Here is an 18,943-nt window from a genome sequence, read left to right as displayed (position 1 = left end):
CCTTGATTCCTTTCTACTCCTGTATTTCTCTTTTATCCATCACTCTGTCTCTTTCCTTTCCTCGACCCTCCCCGCCGCGGCTCAGCTAGCTGTGACTGGTCATTAATGCGAACATTAGTCGCTTTGTGAAACTATAGCTCCTCCGTCTCCCGCTTGTGAAACAGAGCGCGGCCATAACGACACACGCAATGAGCGCACTTGACAATCAGGGGCAGGGAGGCTGAGCGTGTCTTATGTTACTGGCAGACGCAAAGCCATCAGAGTGTGCAGCCGATGGGTGTGGGTTCTCGTGAAAATAAATGTTGCGTAAAGAGGAGCTTAGATTGGTAATGAGATGTAGATATATATATATATAGTGATGCTCAAATGTATGCGTCTAACACTGAATCAGCAGCAGCAACAGTTGGGACTGTTAGATTAGAAAGGATGCAGCAGATGGTTGTCAACACAAACCTGATTGACAGAGAATCGGCAGTAATGCCGGTTTAAAACGCTGAGAAATAACTGGACCACTGTAGACCATGCAGAGCAGCACAATTTACCCACCCAGAAGTAGCCCCACCCTCAAGAAATTCAATTTCAAAGGGTGCCATATATTGCTTATCTCCACCCCCCCCCCCTTGTAATGTTTACGCCATCACTTTTACAGTTATGTGGCTTTATGCCATGCCCCATCCGGCATTGTTTTTGACTGTTTTTTATATTTCCTGTTTACTTTAATGGTCATGCAGAAGTGAGGCCATGGCCTAATCATTGAGACTGAATTGTTATTTTCCTTTCCCCAGACCCAAAGAAAACACTTTTGCATTCGTTCATGATTATATCAAGTACATATTACACCAGCGATGAAATAAAGCAAGTATCAGTACCTAAGTATAAATATTCTTCACTCTCGGGAAAATAATTGAGTTTCATTAGATTCACTTTAGGTACAATCCTAAATTCTGATTTCAAAGTTGACTGTTTTGATGACCCTAAAATGAGTCGATGCCAACTGTGAAGTGGTTCTTCGGAGAAACTGAGGGTAATAAATTGAGCTGTTCAAGCAGGCAGTAGATGAACACTGCCAGCCAAATCAGACTAACTAAGCAGACTTTATAGAGACGTGAAATACTCTTCAAAGCGATGCTGGTGAGTCTTAAAAAAGTCTATTTTTGTTTCTTTCTAACAAACCCACATCCTCTAAAACTCTGAGGTCAGTATCTGCCACAAAGACACATTATCTCTTTGAACCAGATTTTATAGGCAATCCATAGAAGGGATGTGGTGGGGGTGGTTCAAATGAGGAATGCACTCTGGAGCATTCGTATAATCACACTCCAGGCTCCGCCCTCACCTTCGCCTGACTAGAGCGATACAGAACCAGAACATATATTTGTGCTTAGGCCCATAATGCATCAACTCAATATCCACAGCAAAGGACTACCAGTGTTATTCTCTACACAGATCCTTGAAGAGGAAATGGATGGAAAGACAAGGGAATTCCATTATCTTGAAGGTGACAAGTGGTGATGCCTTCTCTTTTCTCTCTGGCAAGGTCAGAGAGATGTCACGTAGTCGTGCAAGGGGATGGATTGGATTGAAATCCTCTAAAAGGACTGTGGAAGAGAGGAAAGAATAGAAAGAGGCAACTGAGCGCAGCACATTGGAGCAACCGTAAGGTGTGAGTCGCAGATGCTAATGCATGAATACGAAACCGCTGAGAAAGACAGACGGAAATTGTGCCGCTAAGTTGGAGTTCTGTGTATCGTTCACCTGTAATAGTTTTGTTTGTCTCTGGCGCCATGATGCCACCGACTCTCAACCAAAGGGGAAATGAAAAGAAATAGAGTTCATTATTTTATGAGCCAATGAATTTCTGGACAGATTTGAGACAGGCATTATCGGCAGAGCCTCCGGCCTCTCTCTGGCATGAACGATGGTGGTCATTTGGCTAGACGGGGGGGGGGGGGGGCAGTGAGGACCCCCTCCTAGACGGGTGCAGAGGAGCCTAGGGTGGGCTGTATTAATGAACAGCCAGTGCTGAAAGGGACAGGCTCCTGTAATGCTGATGAATGGTCATTACAGAGCAGAGACGAGAGAGGAGAGTAGAAGGGAAATATAGCAGAGGGGGGGGAGAAGACTACAGTGGAGTGGGCACAGGGGGGGGGGGGCAGCGCTGGGGGAAAAAAATGTTTCATTTGCACCTCAGATTTCTGTAAACCCGTTTATCATGTTAGCAGCATCACGTGTCTTTCCCCTTTCCTTTTCCTCGACCCCACCTGTCCTGAGACTACGCCCCCTCCGCCCACCCACTTACTGCTGTGGATTCTATTCATCAGGCCAAATAGCCAGCATACTCTTAGCCGCTGTACATTTTCAAACTCCATGTTTGACAGCTCCCTTTTGCGTCCTGCATATCTTGGCTCATGCCTTATTATGAAGTTGTCTAAGAAGATGTCTGCGGGGGGGGGGGGGGGGGGGGGGATGTCTTCTGCTCTCCAATAGCTCTGATTGAGCAGCTGAGGCTGCAAAGGTCAGGAGAAGGAGGAAGGACCAGGAGGTATATCCACTCACGAAGCATGAACTGCCACTCTCTCTCTCCACTATAGACCTCATTAACTCTTCCTCGCCTACAGCTGTTTGGATCATCGGCGGGGTGGAAACTTAGAGAAATAAATCCGTGAGCCAAGCTGTTGCTTCAAATAGGAGTAAAGGAAATGCATTACTATGAACTCAGAGGGAATATTTTAAAACTTCTAATTACTATTTCTCCTCCACAAAAGGTCAGATTAAATCATCAGGGATTAATGTCAGTGTCAAATTTTACTTAGCCTTTGTGTTTTTACTTTCTGCTCTGCCACAGTATGGCAAAGTATAACACATCTCCTCTGAAAATAGATTTATATATGAAATATTATTACATTTTGTAGAGGGCTGCTCTGTCCTGGCAAACATTTTTTTATTGTTCCATCTGCAAGTATACTTTTACTTATACTTTTAATTCCCTTCCTGATTCTCGGTAAGTGCGGTAAAGCATTAACGGTGCATTTTCATCGTGATTCGGTGTGCTGCATTGAAAACCCTTCTCATGCTTGTCTAACATGCTTCCTGGGTCACACCTGCAAGAAAAGACTTGCCATGAATTACACTAAGTGCAAATGCCTTTTAATCAGACTGGCCATTGGCTGACATGTACTACCCCCCCCCCCCCCCCCCCCCCTCTGTTTAATTTTAATTGAGTAGTGCATAATGTTGAATTTGTTACACACTATAATTCATAAATGCGTCAACTTAGTACCCCGCCATGCTCAGCATAGGCGGCAAATTGCAGCGCAACCAAAGCAATTAGTGAGCTCCTGCTTTTTTCAGTGGTGGGACACATACTATAGCAGCTGAATGCATTTTAACGAATGAGATGGCAAAGTGTTATTTTTGCCGTTGTTGCACTTAAGGGATGTTTTTATCCTTCAGAAAAAAGAAAGATGTTTGTGTATCCTGAAAGGTTAAATACGTCCCATTGCTCGACGGGCTGATTTCTTGTCATCAAGGAAGTCGAATGATATTTCCTAACTTGCTATGGGTACAAATGGTCTGTTGTTCATCTAATATTAGCATTCTTATATATATATATATATATATACTGTGTATAAAACAAGTGCCACTTGTTTCTCACAGTGCGATTAACTGTCTCTGTCTTTCTCTTCTTGTAGTGGGAAGAGGTTAGTGGCTATGACGAAAACCTCAACACCATCAGGACCTACCAGGTGTGTAATGTCTTCGAGCCCAGCCAAAACAACTGGCTCCTCACGACCTTCATTAATCGGCGCGGCGCTCAGCGAATTTATGTGGAGATTCGGTTCACCGTGCGCGACTGCAGCTCCATCCCCAACGTCCCCGGCTCATGCAAGGAGACATTTAACCTCTACTACTATGAAACAGACGCAGTCATCGCCACAAAGGGCACTGCTTTCTGGATGGAGGCCCCTTACCTCAAAGTGGACACCATTGCTGCAGACGAAAGCTTTTCGCAGGTGGACTTCGGCGGGCGCCTGATGAAGGTTAACACGGAGGTGCGGAGCTTTGGCCCGTTGTCTAAAAACGGCTTCTACCTGGCGTTTCAGGACTACGGCGCCTGCATGTCTCTGCTGTCAGTCAGGGTCTTTTATAAGAAGTGCCCAAGTGTGGTCCAGAACTTTGCAATTTTTCCAGAGACAATGACCGGAGCTGAGAGCACCTCCTTGGTTATAGCCAGAGGAATCTGCATTCCCAACTCAGAGGAAGTAGATGTCCCCATAAAGCTGTACTGCAATGGCGACGGCGAGTGGATGGTTCCCATTGGCAGTTGCACATGCAAGGCTGGCTTTGAGCCTGACAATGGCAACATATGCCGAGGTAAGTGAGAATGTCAGATTCGACACGGTTAGTATCCTACTGACAGGTTCTCTGCTTTTAATCACTCACTTATACAATGACAGGAATTTGTTGTATTTTAAGCTTGCTTGTACCTGCATCAGCTTCCGAGATCACAGATCGGGAACAGCTGAATTGATCATGTTGCTTAGCCTGAAGTGTGGCAATTCTTCCTTGATCATGTCCACCTCTGGTATACAAGAAAGGTGCATTACATATAGCATTGATTTTTAATCTGTTGTGAATGCCAGCCTTCTGTGGCGCCGACTTTGCAGATGGCAAGAGATTTGATCCTGTCACAGTACTTTGTGAATACCTGTTCTATGAAATGGACAATAATGCATGCATTCAAGTGAATCTAGGTTCTTAGTTAAAACGATCACATTCTCTCACTTTCCAGCTGTCCTCTAATGCACCTTTCACACTCAAACACCATATACAAAGAGAACAGTTGCTCAGGGTGTCCGGTGATAATTTGAGTGGCTCCAGGCTCTCAGTATGGCGCAGTGTGGCTCGGCCTGCCTCTGGAGGTTAACCTGAGAGTGTGTGGAGCCCAGATAAGACTGATTGATGTACATCTGCTATGATCAATAAATAGATATGAGAGTGCCACATATCTACGAAGCTCAGTGTGTGACCGAGTTTGCTGTATCCTCCTGACTTCAATATACCCAAAGCTACCCCCCCCCCACACACACACACACAAACACAAACATACAAACCCCAACTTAGCCAAGTTAAAATGACTTTCAAATGACGAAGCAAAAGTTGCATTCAGTTTGCCTGTTACAGCAAGTCTCATCTCACGTCAATCTTTCTCTGATTTCATCGCCCTCTAGTTTACAGTTTTCACAGATGATTTGACATTTTGTGCAGTTGTTCCTATGATTATTACAATTTGTTACAGTGCAACGCACACTTAATTTCAATAGCTTAAATGAAATAACGTATCTGTTCTTTTGATGCACTTTTGGAAGGAATTAGCTCTTAACTTGTATATATATATATGTAATTCAGGTGACCATCTGACAAGTCTCTTTCTGATGACAATATAACAATATAGCAATCATTAAAGTGGAAGGAGGGAGCTGTTTGCATGTAGATGTTATATACTGTATATATAATATGTTTGCCACCACCTTGATGACCCCACCCTGCATCATTTTGTGTTTGTTTGTAACAGTGTTTATTGAGAGACCCACTAGCGGCAGAAAGTACATGTACCATGTCCCTGAGCCCTAAATGCAACCTTGCACTTGCCAACATAGAGAAAAAGAGTTTACAGAGCTTAAAGAGAAATGGAGTACGCTGCGATTCGTGTCTCATAAGCATCTTACTCTCTGGAGGCTGTTCCCCTCTCATCGCCACTGAAAGGCCCCTCCAATAAGAGCAATCTCAACCTTTTATTTTCCGCACAGTCTCTTTTCAGCAGATCGCAATCCATTATCTAAACAAGGAAAGGAAACCTTAAAGTGCTTGTGCAAGCTGAGTACTATGGGCAACCAATCAATTGCGGGGTTGGTGCAATAACGTGGCTTCAGCATTGGGTCTGAAGTAATTGCCCATTAAAGATGAAGTAACAGGAACAGAAAGAATATGAGAGCACACAGTTTAATGCTGAAATAATGCCCCTCATTGAGAGCAACATGAGAAGCAAAGGTACTACAAAGGAAAGGGAAGTCACCGGTGCTTCAAAGCACTGTGGGAAATAAAAACAACAACAAGGAGGTTCGCTTCTGTTTTGAGCTTTGCTAAACACACTTATATGATTCTGACCACCTGGGGAAAGTAAGATATATAACAAATGTCTTCCCAGTTGCCGCCGCCCTGTATTTGACTACTGTCTATTTGCTGTCGTAAATATAGTTGGGGTGGGATTCAGGAGAATTATGAATGAAAGTTAAGTAAGATGGCCAAACAGTTAATGACAAAGTGATCTGTCACTTGATGTCAGACTGGCTCAGGACGCTGAAGTTTGCCATGTACAATAATAAAGATATATAGAAACATTAAAGAATAGAAACAAAACAAAAATAGGTCAAAACTTAACAGTTGTTTTGTCCGTATGATGTAGTTGTGAAATATTATAAAAGGTGTTAGAAGTGGTAAAGTCATTATTTTTATGACAGAACTGTGTGTGTGTGTGTGTGTGTGTTCTTTTTCGAGCATGTTTGTGTTGTGTGAGTATACATGACAGCCTGCCTATACCTGATTGTGCCATCCCTAATATGTTTTAATTAGAAACAGTGTGTGTGACTATGTGTGTGTTTGTGTACGTGCTGTCTGTTGGGCAGAGAGACTCTGTAGCGTTGTTGTGATGCGTAACGATGATGCCAGCATGCCATCCTCATTACCAGCTCCCCAGCTCCCACATCAGCCATTTTGGTATCTCCTCTTCTCTCTGCCTTGCTCTCCCCCCCCCGACCAAGTAAGCAATCTGCTAAATATTTTATCACCTCCCTGTTAAATCGAGCAGAGACACTCCAAATAGCACCCCTCCACCGACGCAAAGCTTATCCTTGTCTGCCGTCTTCTGCTCTTGAAGCACCTTAGAAACCCTGATGCAATGGTCTTACTGGACCCTTACGGTCATTTCCGCGGCCTCCAGCTGAGTGGTTATTAGACTGACTTTGATTAGATATGCTTCGTGTTCTTCTATTATAGTTTTTAATCATCTGATATAGTCATTGATCATTTTAATGTGCCTTATACTCTCATATGAAGTGATTAAAAGTTTCAGGTAAGCCAAGTATTCTGACATTTAACAACATCCAGTGAACGTCGTGCTAACATGTAAGTTGAAATCACATGTGTTTAGCTTTAAAAACATTTTCTATGAGCTCAAAAGAGCCTGTCGGGACAATGACAGAAGAGCTCGGAGAGACCATCAGCTATGTTTTGTTTATTTGGTTGGCTATTTGCAAAATTTCCTCACCATAACGGTCCTATGAGTCTGTACGGTGATACGAATCTCCTCGTATTTTCTCTCAGCGTTAGGCTCCAGAAGGCTTTTGACATGCTGGTACATTAATATTACAAATATTCAAATAACTTTATTTAACATTCTGCTGGCTGACAGTAGCAGCGGGAGATTCACAGCCCATTGAGCAAGTGCGTTTCCCTGGGCTAAGTGCCGATTCATCATGGCTGCCTTACTCCTATCTGATGGCTGCCATCATGGAGCATATGCACACACACACACACACACACACACACACGCACGCACTGACACACATAAACACACATCATGGGCATCATCGCAATGCAAAATATGCAATTTTTTTAATGTGAAATGTGTTCGGGGCCTTTTTCACATTATTAACCCCCGTCATAAACCTAGCCCCCATTATGTCCTATATTCATTGTCATTGACACCAAACGGTTGACATAGTCCTCTCTATCGGATAGACCGGAGAATCAGAGTGAAATAAGATTTTAAAAAAAAACAACATCTCAAACTCACACAGTCACCACTTCTTTTTTTTATTCTAAAATGTTGGTTTGACTTTTCTTTGCGGTTTTCTTCATTGAGTACACTCAATTAAAGAATGTGCTTTTTTTCTGCCATGCATGTGGGTCTACAAAGGCCTGGTAAGCTATTAGAACCAATTCAAGAGTTCATTCATTTGCAGAGAAGCATGCATGTGTACTCACCTGAACACGAACACACACACACACCAGGATCGACTAAGTCACCTTGAAGCCCAATTAAGGAAACATCTGACTCGTCCTGTTCCTATTAGTCCTGTGGCAGTGACCGCCAGTGTAACGAAGACAAAAAAAGACAAAGATGTAATAGTCGGAGAAATAAATAGAGGGAAGCTGTAAGAAAGAATCGAGTGTGAAAGACTTCTTGTTTCCATGGCTCTCAATGGGCTGAATGGATGGATGGCAGAGAGCAGTGGTGAAAGAGTGTGACCCAAACAAAGACTCTTTGAATTTAAGGCCCAAACAGAGTGTTTCTAATGACCCCAAACACAGATGCACCGCTCTCACTGCAAAGACGACCGTCACTCCCTAATAATGTGAAGGGAATGCGGCGATTTTGTTCACACATAATGGAGATACCCACCAAGCTGCTTTTATCCCCCCACAGAGGAACACATACCTCTACTCCTCTTATTTTTCACTCTGTCTTTCCTTTCAGCCCCTTTTTTTCTGCTTCTCCAACCTCCAGGTCCTTTCAGGCCATTTATTTGGTCACAGGGCTTTTTCTCTGAGCCTTTTATTATGGTCTTGGACCCTTAGTTTATAGCACGGGAACATTTCCGAGAGGGCACCACTATGACCCGACATTTCTTCAATTTTTCCTCCCCCCAAATCTATTTCAGTCACCTTCCTCTATCCCGGCTTCAGTCATGTTTGCCTGTCCTGTCTTTTCCTCGTCCATTGTGTGTCCACTCCTCTCCCCAGTCAGTGATGGACACTGGGTCTTGGGGCCAGTGACAGTCACTGGGAACACAAAGAGACAAAGCAGCCTCACATTCAGCAGATGGCAGGGGCTCTGCTTAATTTGCCTATGTTGCCCTCGCTGGCAAAACACAAAAGGCTGCCGTTATGAGGGCCTCCACTTCACCCCCTCACCCGGATTGTGACCCCCCCCCCTACATCAATCAAAGCTCTCAACTTATGCTTTAACATTATGATTGCACATTAAGAGCATGACAAAAACAATAATCAATGAAGCTGGGTAAAATTTTCTGCATTGTCTTGACATGTGACAACAACTCGGGCAGCGTTTACAAAATTGCCCGCACTTTTCTACTTTTCTGCCCCCCCCCTAACTCACCCCACTCTGGAGTAAGCTCCAGCAGGCAGTAATGAGGATACATGCTGAGGCTCTCCACAGATGGTGGCCCCTGGTTGAGAAAATGCAAACACATCCCCTTTTCCATCGCCCCTCATTTGTTGATTCTTCATCTGCATCATCCCTGCCCATCAATATTAACTGTTTCGCTAATATAGCCGCCAGGACGGTTTGGCTCGACAGCAGAGGGACACCTTTTAATTCAAGGAAATTGTCTCATCCTTTGCTAGAGGTTATCAGCGGTGGGATGATACATGTGGATTAGTCAAGGTTATGTTGTCAAACCTGTGGACTTACGATCTAACTAGAATTGCATTGCAGAGGGGAACATGGCAGCATAACCGGGTGGGAAAAGTCCAGATTTCAACCAGATAATAAAAGTAGCATGATTCCTCACTTACGCCCCGAGTGGTGTCTAGTCATGCAGAATTTGAAATCATTGTGGTTTAATATTAGCAGTTTTGAGATTTGTTTCCACTTTTTCCTGTGTCTCATTATCTAATTTTATTCATAGAGTTGAGGTAAAAATAAATGTATTTTAATCAATCCAGCATTTGATTAAGTTTATGGTTTTAAAGGCATCTGATGGATCAAAGGTCACGCTTCCATTTTGAACTTAAGGAAGCTGCTTAACCTTTGGTCAGCATGCTGAGATTATTTTTTTGCACTGAGCAATTTTTGCAATCACAATCAATCATTTATGCCTTTACATTTGTTAATTCAAAATCTCTGGACTTTGTGCCGCAGCTTCCTGAGATACGTTCTCAAATACAAATACACCAATACATACATTTCCATCAAGCTGAACTTTGCACGTCCAATTTCTTCATTCAATCATGTCTGCCATAATTCCTGCACACCTGTACCCTTTCCAATGTACTGGCGGCTTGTCCAGGGCGTACCCTGCCTCCAGCCCGCAGACTGTTAGGATCGGCTCCGGCATGACCCGCGGCCCAGTTTACGGATACAGCGGTTGAGGAAATGGATGAATAGACGTTTCACAAGACAATAAATACAGTATCTGCCTTTTCGAGGTCAGAGCCCGCGATTCAGTCGAAACACAGAGGAAGCAGCTACTTTCAGATTGACAGGGAGAGTCTATGAAGCTCAATCTTGCAGAAACGTTTCTGAGACAAGTTATTGATTTTATCCTTTGCCGTCACCCCTCTTGCCAAAGACCCCCCCCCCCCCCATGCTAAGGCAATCTTCAGAAACTCCAGATGGAGAAGACATTGTGTGAATATTGGATTTTGGGAGAGGGGAGAGGATGGGTGCGTGTCTGTCTATATGTATATGCGTGAATGATGGCAAGACATTGTTTAAAAAAAAGGAGATGAAACAGTTGAACGTGCAGCTTGGGATAATCCTCTCTTTGAACACGGTTTTGTGCTCCGTTTGTTTATTGCGTTTCCACATGGATTGAACGGCCGCAGCTTTTCTCTCACACCAGAATAAGCATAGTCAGGATCGTAGTCAGATCTGCAGGCGTTGTGTGTGTGCGTTTGTCATCTGGTTTGCAAACATCTCAGTTTCAATCAGGAGGCTTTTTTTTTTTTTTGAAAACCACCACCTGCCCGTTATACTTTGCAATGAGTAGAAGCAGTCAGTCGCAAAATGTTCTGTGCTGTCCTGTTGCAAGCAGGTATTTACTGTGTAGCGTTGATGTACGTAGATTGAGTAATACATAACATTACAATGTAAAGCCTAAAAATGAAGGTGACATTAAAAAACACCACACAATTCCTCCGGTGTAGCTATTTCAAATATGCAATTGAGTAATTCTGACACCTCACTCCTTACAATGTCTGGTGCCTTTAGGAGAGTCTTCCTCTCTAATCATCACAAGGCAACCATAGAAGATTTAATAATAAGAGCTTGAGAAATGAGATTAAAGAGGACACCATATGCATGGACATAATGGTAGCAGCAGAGGCTGAGACAGATTCAATTCTGACTGACCTTGGCGCTAAGGACCTAATTAAAATAGTGCTGAAGTGATATAATAGCAGCAATAGCTGCTATTGTTCAGACTGGGCAGAAACAACAGGATATATCTGCTGACAAGAGAAAGATCAATAACAACAAATGCGAAGAAGATGAGCTCGAAGCAGCACAGTCGGGAGGAAATAAATAGAAAAACAGTATCAGAGACGAATCGTAGGATAGTGAAAAGAGTCCGGACGAAAGGATGGTAGGAAGCGTGTAGATCTGCTGCAGCCGCTGGCGTGCATACAGAGAGCAGGATATCTCAGGAGCACAGAGGCGCTGCAAGGACAAGAGGCAGGGGGGGGATCTGGTGACAGTGACTGACTTTGATGGATTTGTGAATGGAAGGAAGGAGGCTGAGGCAAAACAACATGTGCAAGAAAAATGTATTTGTGAGGACCTCGCACAACTAGAGGCTTAAAGTGATTTAACACACCCACGAGCAATGGCATGGATAAGGACGGTGCGCGCATACACCATACGCATCACCATACGCCTATCATAAGTTATTACTGACCTTTATATGGACACCAGCCATTCTTTTTTCATTTGTATGGGGATGAATGCGCGACGGAGAAAAGTCCTTGTTATGGGTTTGTTTCCGACAGATGGGGTCGAGCATTGTTTCATTGTAACAGTTCTGATTCGGCTTTTCAATTCCAGTCCCTGACAATTGTTGAGTCTGATTCTTTGAAGGGCAGTGCCCCAAACATGGGGCACAAATGTGTGAGGAAAGCCTCAATGCAATCCATTCTCAATGTAGGAAGAATGTATCAATTCATATATTCATAGCAACCGACTGGAATTCATCATGCCCCCCCCCCGCTGTGCGACAAATGTCGGCATATCCCATATTATTCAGGACACGAAAGCCTTTCTTTCGAGCGCTGCTTCCTGCGATCCATGGTCGTAACTAGATTTTGCGTCTTGAATGCGTTCGAAGCAAATGGGTAATCTCTCGGGGCAGACGTTATTACCAAGTCTGAAGGAGTCCTTTGATTAGATGGCAGGTTTTAATAACTGGATGTCATGATCCTGATAGGCTGTTGACAAAATACCCCAAGGCACATTTTGCAGACTACAATAAGATCTTAATAATCTTCAATCATTCAATGGCCAACACTTTATGCAAACGCCCTTCGAGAGGAAGTTACTCGTTACCAGCCGTGCAGCTCATCTTTAATATGTGACTAAGTAAGGAGAGGTGTAAAGTAAAGACCTCATCATTAACTAATGGAATGATGAAATGAGATGCCTTTGTGGTTTACCCTCTAAAACTATTGTTCATTGTCTACTTGTTTCTCTAAAAGAGATGCTGTCTCAGTGCCGAGGGGGTGTTACTGTAGCGCTCGGCCAGACTTGCACAGTCGTGTGCATCTCAAAGTGAATGATATCTGATTAGTCCGAGTCCGAATGCCGAATGCACGCCGAAGCTCACAGACAATTTGATTTGCTGTGTCTAGAATGTTCCCAGGGGAGCTGCATGGGCTGCGATACAGAGATGCTATGCCTTTGTGTTGGAGCCAGCGCAAAGCATAATCAGACCCTTTGGGGAATGCTAGGGACACAAAGGCACCCATGCTGATTTCACCATATCTCTGCTTCCCCCCCTGGTTCTTCTCCCTTTGCCCCGCTCCCATGCAAACTGACCTTTACGTTGCGTGGTCGGCCAACCATTACGGTGTTTGGCTCTGCGGGTCTGTTTGCGTTTAACTGGACTCACATCAGTCAGTTTTGAGATATGTGCTATTGTGACTGCATGCATGTGAGTGTAAAGGCCTCTCTGTGCATGCTTCACACCGGCATGAATGGGCCAGCAAATACTGTTCCTCCCCCGCCCCCCCTTCCCTTGTTTCACCTCCCTACCCCATCATTTCTGCCTCTTTAATCTCATTTCTCTACCTCTGTCCTCCTTCACTGCGTGCTCTGCTAGGAGAGCAGTCACAGAGGCAGTAGCAACAATAGAGGTATTAACTAAATGTATATTGATCTTCCCCCCTCCCCAATTCATGCAGTTAATGTGATGCTTTACACCCCCAGTGCCTTTTGAATAGGACTTCTGCTCCCTGAGAAAAGCCTTTCTGAGCCCCGAGTGAGAGCACCTTTTACTGGCTTTCCCCCCCTGACAGTAGTCCACGTCGCCGATGCTGGCCCCCCATCTCAGAGCACACAGTTCTTTATTTTCATAAGCGCTTAATCTGGACTGGAAGCCTCTCCATTGTGGAAATTATTTGAGAAAGGGACCTCAGGCTGGACAAAAGGTCTTCGGCCTTTGCCCCGTCCCTCCCTTCCCATTCATTCATACAGAGAACCCCAAGCATGAGTGGCTAATTGTCGTATGGAGAGGAAGAGTGATGGGGGGGGGTGAGTGGATGTCCCGCTTAACACTGCCTCCACTGGAATATGAATGTGCCAAGGGGGACGGTGAATGCATACTTGAGAGACATATATAGGAGAAGAGGAGAGAAGCTGCCTTGTGAAGGATGATTTATCCACTTCTCACAGTTATTTATTATTTGATCCACTTCAGAACAGAAGCTGTGATGTCGGCTGATGGCAAAGTTTGGCTTGATTCCTCTCGGTTTACAGTGTGTAAGACTTTTGGAGCTGGAATGTGTAACAAACTCAGAGTGAAGCTTTGAAGTGTAATGCTGTTGCCCTGGGCTACTTAGCTCTCGGGGTCAAATGAGATTACACCCTTGATCTGTGTTCGTGCTGTCTGATCTGAAAGGATTGCAACGTGGAGGTGTGTGTGTGTGTGTGTGTGTGTTTGTGTGCGAGTCTGTATGTCATTGATATAGAGATGATTTGCATATTTAGATTGGTTTAACTACGTATCCATGGGATGTGTTTTTAACTCAAACGTGAAGTTTAGCTCAGGATGTAGAGCGTGTGCCTCACATATTTTTTTAAGTACCTTGACAACAGCATTTTGGGGGTCTGCACTGCACCATCGCTGTAACCATCCGTCACATTTGTGTTTACTGGCTCGCTGTGCACGTAGAATCTCTTAGTAGGTGTGTCGTGTTCGGTTACGCCACCAACCACTCGCCTGGCACCCAACTGCAGTCGAGTTTTCAATTGTTTTTTTGGCAGGCCCTTGCCCACAAGAGTCATTTTCACAATGTTGCCTTGTAGAATGCAAAGGTTGCACTTCTCCTTAGCAAGCAAAACGGTTGCCATGTAAACCGGTTTAATGTGTGTCCTCCTGAACTTTGTTGCCTTGTCTCTCTGCCAGTAAAGCCTTTTTCTATAGCTCACCCTACACATTTTCCTCAGATTCCATCTCTCTTTATTCCTGTTTGTCTATCCCTGCTCACTGCTCTGGAACACCTTAATCCAGTGTGAAAGCAATTGGCTCTCTCAGATCTAATCAATAGAGGGCCGGGGCAGCGAGCCAGGTGGGGAACATCTCTGGACCCTGCTCAGCTATAATCAATTTAGAACCATTGATTCAGTGATTGAAATACAAAGAACTGACGCATTGGACCATGTGGGTGCCTCCCTGTGTGTGTGTTTGTGTGTTGGTAGGTGTGTGTGTGTGTGTGTGCAAATTTATTTCATGGATGTGTATATGGATCGTGCGATTTATGTCCGAGCCATCTGTAGTAAAGCGGGTATGGCATTTAATCTAGCACCTCAGAGACAGAGCCAAGAGAGAGGAAAAAAATAAGAATCACTCCTAATTCAATGTGTCCGGTCCAGGGAAGGTGTGTTTTCACCGGTGTCCCTGCGTGTGTGTGTGTGTGTGCGTGCAACCGAGGGTTTTCTACTCACCACGCAGTGTGTATACGCCATGTATATTTTGATGCTCATGCATGTTGAATTGTATGAATATGTATGAACACATTACAAGACTGCACACACGGCAGTGGAAAGCTGACAATGACATCTACAGCAATTTTTCTTTGTTAGATTTTGTGTCCGGATATTTATATTCATACATTTAACATGTCATTGCATATCACCTTTATTTGATCATATATTTTTTTGTTTTATTTATGCATTGCCGTGTGCATGCATTCATTGGTGCAAATTGTTGCTACGGATGTCATATCTGTCTGGATCATTTGTGTTTGTTGCAAGTTCCAGTCGAGGAGAAGGTGAACATAAATGTTTCTATAGGTTCTCATATAGAGCAGCATTGCATTGGTAGACAGCTTCCTAAAAGGAATAGCCTCCATGGTAGTTTGGCTCTTTGACCATAAAGTCCTGCCCCTTAATTTGGAATCGCTTTGGTATCATTATTAATTTGATAGTTGTTTTTACAGATGAATTACATTTCATTTCTGGTGGTTTTCCTCGGGTTAAATGTCAGTACAATTTCATATCGAGTCCAAGTGTTTAGCGTCACCGTTTGTCATCTGGCAATATTACATTTTCCACGAGCCCCATAAATGAAAACCTCCTGGATCACCAAAATTGAGATATTACTGTGATCCAGTTCAGACATTCTTTGGTTGTTGCATTGGGTCATTTTCTTCCAAATATCTTCTAGTTAGAAGCAAAAAAAATTGCTCAAAGTAAAAATACCTCTTAGAAAACAAGTGATCTATATCCATTCAGACATCTTTGAATAAACCTGCATCCGAATTCCCAAATTAACATGCAAATGCATTCTAAATCATCCCTTTGTCTTGAACCTGTTGCCTTTAAAACATTTATAAATGTTAGTATAGCACACAGCTTTCTATTGCGTTATTAGAATAGCTCCAAAGTCCCGATGCCACCATAGGCTTTCATTTCAACACACACTTGTGCTTATACTTGCGAGACCTTACCTTCATCTTAATTGCTTTCTGACATTAATACACTTAATCCATTTTCCCATGTTGGCCTTTTTTCTTTTAATTCTCTGCCATACAAGGTGTTGATGTCTTCCTCAAAGTCCACAATGTCAGAAACGCCTAATGAGATTGCAGCCACACACAACACACTTATCCACAGGCTTTCATTAAACACTTGTCTCCTCTCATTTTGGTTCAGATCGCCCTTGTCAGTTCTTTGCATGTTCCAGCAGAACAACGGAGCCTCGTCTCTGACATACCTGCCAATTTGACTTAATGTTTTAACTGACCGTCACGTTTTTATAAAGCAGATGACTGTACCTTTAATACTTTAGATTGATGGACATTTATTCTCCCTTAATGGGAATTTTCAGCAATTCATTTCTAATTCTCCTGTTTGAATATCCAAGGTAGTCATCCATCCACGCCTCACTCTTCTTCAGTGCACCTCACACACACACACACACACACACAACATGAACACATTGTGATGTTTGCCAGTTTCATACCAGAGGGCATTGAGGTCATCGCTGGCCAGATTTGAGCATTTAGGATGGGAGCTACAGTTGAGCCATGCCGATTCCGCTGTATAAATGCATTTGTGTTTGCCTGCAACTTCCTGACAAGTTCAACATAGAGGTCACGCAGATGTAAATATGGCCAAGGTTTTGGAGGACTTCATTGCGGCAGATGCATCGCGTGCCAGCTAATAAGTTCAAGCCCTCCGCAACAGAATGTTTTGATGAATACGTCCATTTGTCTTTGTACAGGAGAATAATCTGTCCCCATCCAGCTTGACGGTCATACTGGGCTCAAATAAAGAGAATGATTTTGATTGTGTCTGTATTGAAGCACGCCCGTACTAAACCGTGAATGGAGCCATCTACTTTTGGGCAGGGCAGATGCTTAGTCTGTCGAAAAAAGGATCTATTATGCAGCCTTATTTTTAATCCCTGTTGCCTATTGTCAACTTTAGAAATAAAAAGCCTGCCGTCACTTAGCATGCAATGTGAAATGGCTGTTTTTACACAACACATGTATTGTGGCGCTCTGGCAGCAACGATTTGAGTGACAAGATGAACTCACGAGTGCTTTCTCACTTTTTCTTTTTCTTTTTCTTTTTTTTGCTCCCACTTCTCTGCATCTCTCTTTGTCACACTCCATTTCCCTGATCCCGGTCACTTTTCCTCTCCCATGTTTCACACATATTTTCTAGCCTTTTTTTTTTCTTTTCAAGCAGAGCATTTTATCATTATTTCCCATTAAGCATGATATCACAATGGGGGTAGGGTGCGGAACAGCGGAAATGCTCGCACAGCTGGAGGAGCGTCTCTCTTGTGAATATGTGACTGTCTTTTTGTAGTTTTTTTCTTCTTTTTTTTTATCACCATTGCACGCTGGAGTGTTGATGACCTCGCCGCTCACACCCTCTCCCCATCGTCCGTCCACATTTTTCTCGCCATTGCTGATTGGCTCCAAGTACGCCAGCGGATGTCAAAAAGCTAGACATACATCCTTCCTCCTCTTTCCTGTCTCATCCTCCTCCTTCAGATCTAAACTGCTACGAACCTCTGACCCCCCCCCCCCCCCCCCCTCCCCTGCTGTGCCTGACAGCTTCTCTGCCATGTGTGAACAGGAGGAGACTTATACCCATGAGCTTTAGGTCATAGACATGTTGCGCTTGTGCAGGATATGGCGGGGTCTCCGGTGAGTGCAATCAGGAGGGAAGAGCAGGCCTTGTTCAGTCGTGTTGTTCAGCAATGACTGCTTGTTTTTTTGCCAGAATATTTCAATGTAAACATCGTGTTACGTACGCTCAATTAGGAATCAAATTAGGGAATGTTAAAGAGTGAAGGGACCTTCATTTTACTCCTCGCCTGCCTTCAGATGTGCATTCCTCATCCCCTACACAGGCCTCAACGCTCATTAACCGGGCTGCAACCCGCAGCCAAGGGGCTGGGTATTTTAGGATACATGGGTATTTGAAGCCATTGTTCAAATACCCACGGCGACTCTCAGGGCATTAAATCATTGGCCAGGAATGATCTTATGTGTTCTTGAGATAAGAGCTTTTCAAATAGCTAACAATTGGCATAGTTAGCAGCACATCAGCTTCAGCCTTCTGTTACTTGCTCGCTCGCATCAGACAGAATGTGAATGTCCACATTTGAACACAGATCGACACTGATTCTAGTTGTTCAGCCATTTTCCAAGCGCTTTGTCTTACCGAGAATCATTTTCATCTAATTCAATTCATTACGAATGCGAAATGAAACGGTTTTTAACTTTGGACAAATGGAATAAATAATGTTCAATTAAAGCTGCGCTTGTAAATAAGTAAATAAGTAAATAAGAAAAATTACCTCGCTGGGATCTTACCTCTCTTTGCTAATGTTGCTATGAATAAATAGCACTGAAATAATATCTTGAATAATTTGGGTAACTTGATCTCTAACATTTGCTTATAGTTTTACATCCAGACAACTTGGATATTTACCTATTACAACATTTATTTATTTTCTGCCAATGGCATAATTGTCACTGCAAAAAAAATCAAACAATCCTCAGTTAGTGAAGTCTTTATAAACAGAATACTATGCATATAATATATTTTAAGTACACATCATACGTATATATATACATATCATATGTGTGATTTGCAAGTTTTTTTTCTAAAGGTTATAGTTTATAGGAATGAAACAAAGCAACCAGAACAAAGAGCCAACATAGATTATAGCTGAATCCATGTTGGCTTGTTAATACTCCACCTGAGAGCGACTCCTGTTACGGGAAGTGCATTTTCAATTAATTTCACAGCCGCATCCATTTGCTGCCAAACAACTGACTTCTAAACCCGAGCTCCGCATTTACATACAAATGCAAGCACATCTAAATGAACCGATATTAATAATTTGCCTTACTTTTGATTTTGCGGCACGATATCGTCTCATCATCATCATTCGTCTCCTTA

The 18,943-nt window shown here is 43.4% G+C and overlaps 1 protein-coding gene across 1 annotated transcript in view; it reads left to right on the top strand.

Moving 5' to 3' along the window:
• LOC137904693 (ephrin type-B receptor 1-B) overlaps nt 1-18,943 on the top strand; it is a 91,600-nt gene that overhangs the window by 16,789 nt on the left and 55,868 nt on the right. Inside the window, exon 5 of the mRNA XM_068748897.1 lies at nt 3,693-4,374. Within this exon, the coding sequence (XP_068604998.1) occupies nt 3,693-4,374 (682 nt within the window). The remainder of the gene's footprint in view (nt 1-3,692; nt 4,375-18,943) is intronic.

This window comes from Brachionichthys hirsutus, chromosome 15 (genome assembly GCF_040956055.1).
Source record: "Brachionichthys hirsutus isolate HB-005 chromosome 15, CSIRO-AGI_Bhir_v1, whole genome shotgun sequence".
Classification (NCBI taxonomy): Eukaryota; Metazoa; Chordata; class Actinopteri; order Lophiiformes; family Brachionichthyidae; genus Brachionichthys; species Brachionichthys hirsutus.
The sequence above is the reverse complement of the archived record's forward strand: the minus strand, read 5'-3'. Positions and strand labels throughout refer to the sequence as shown.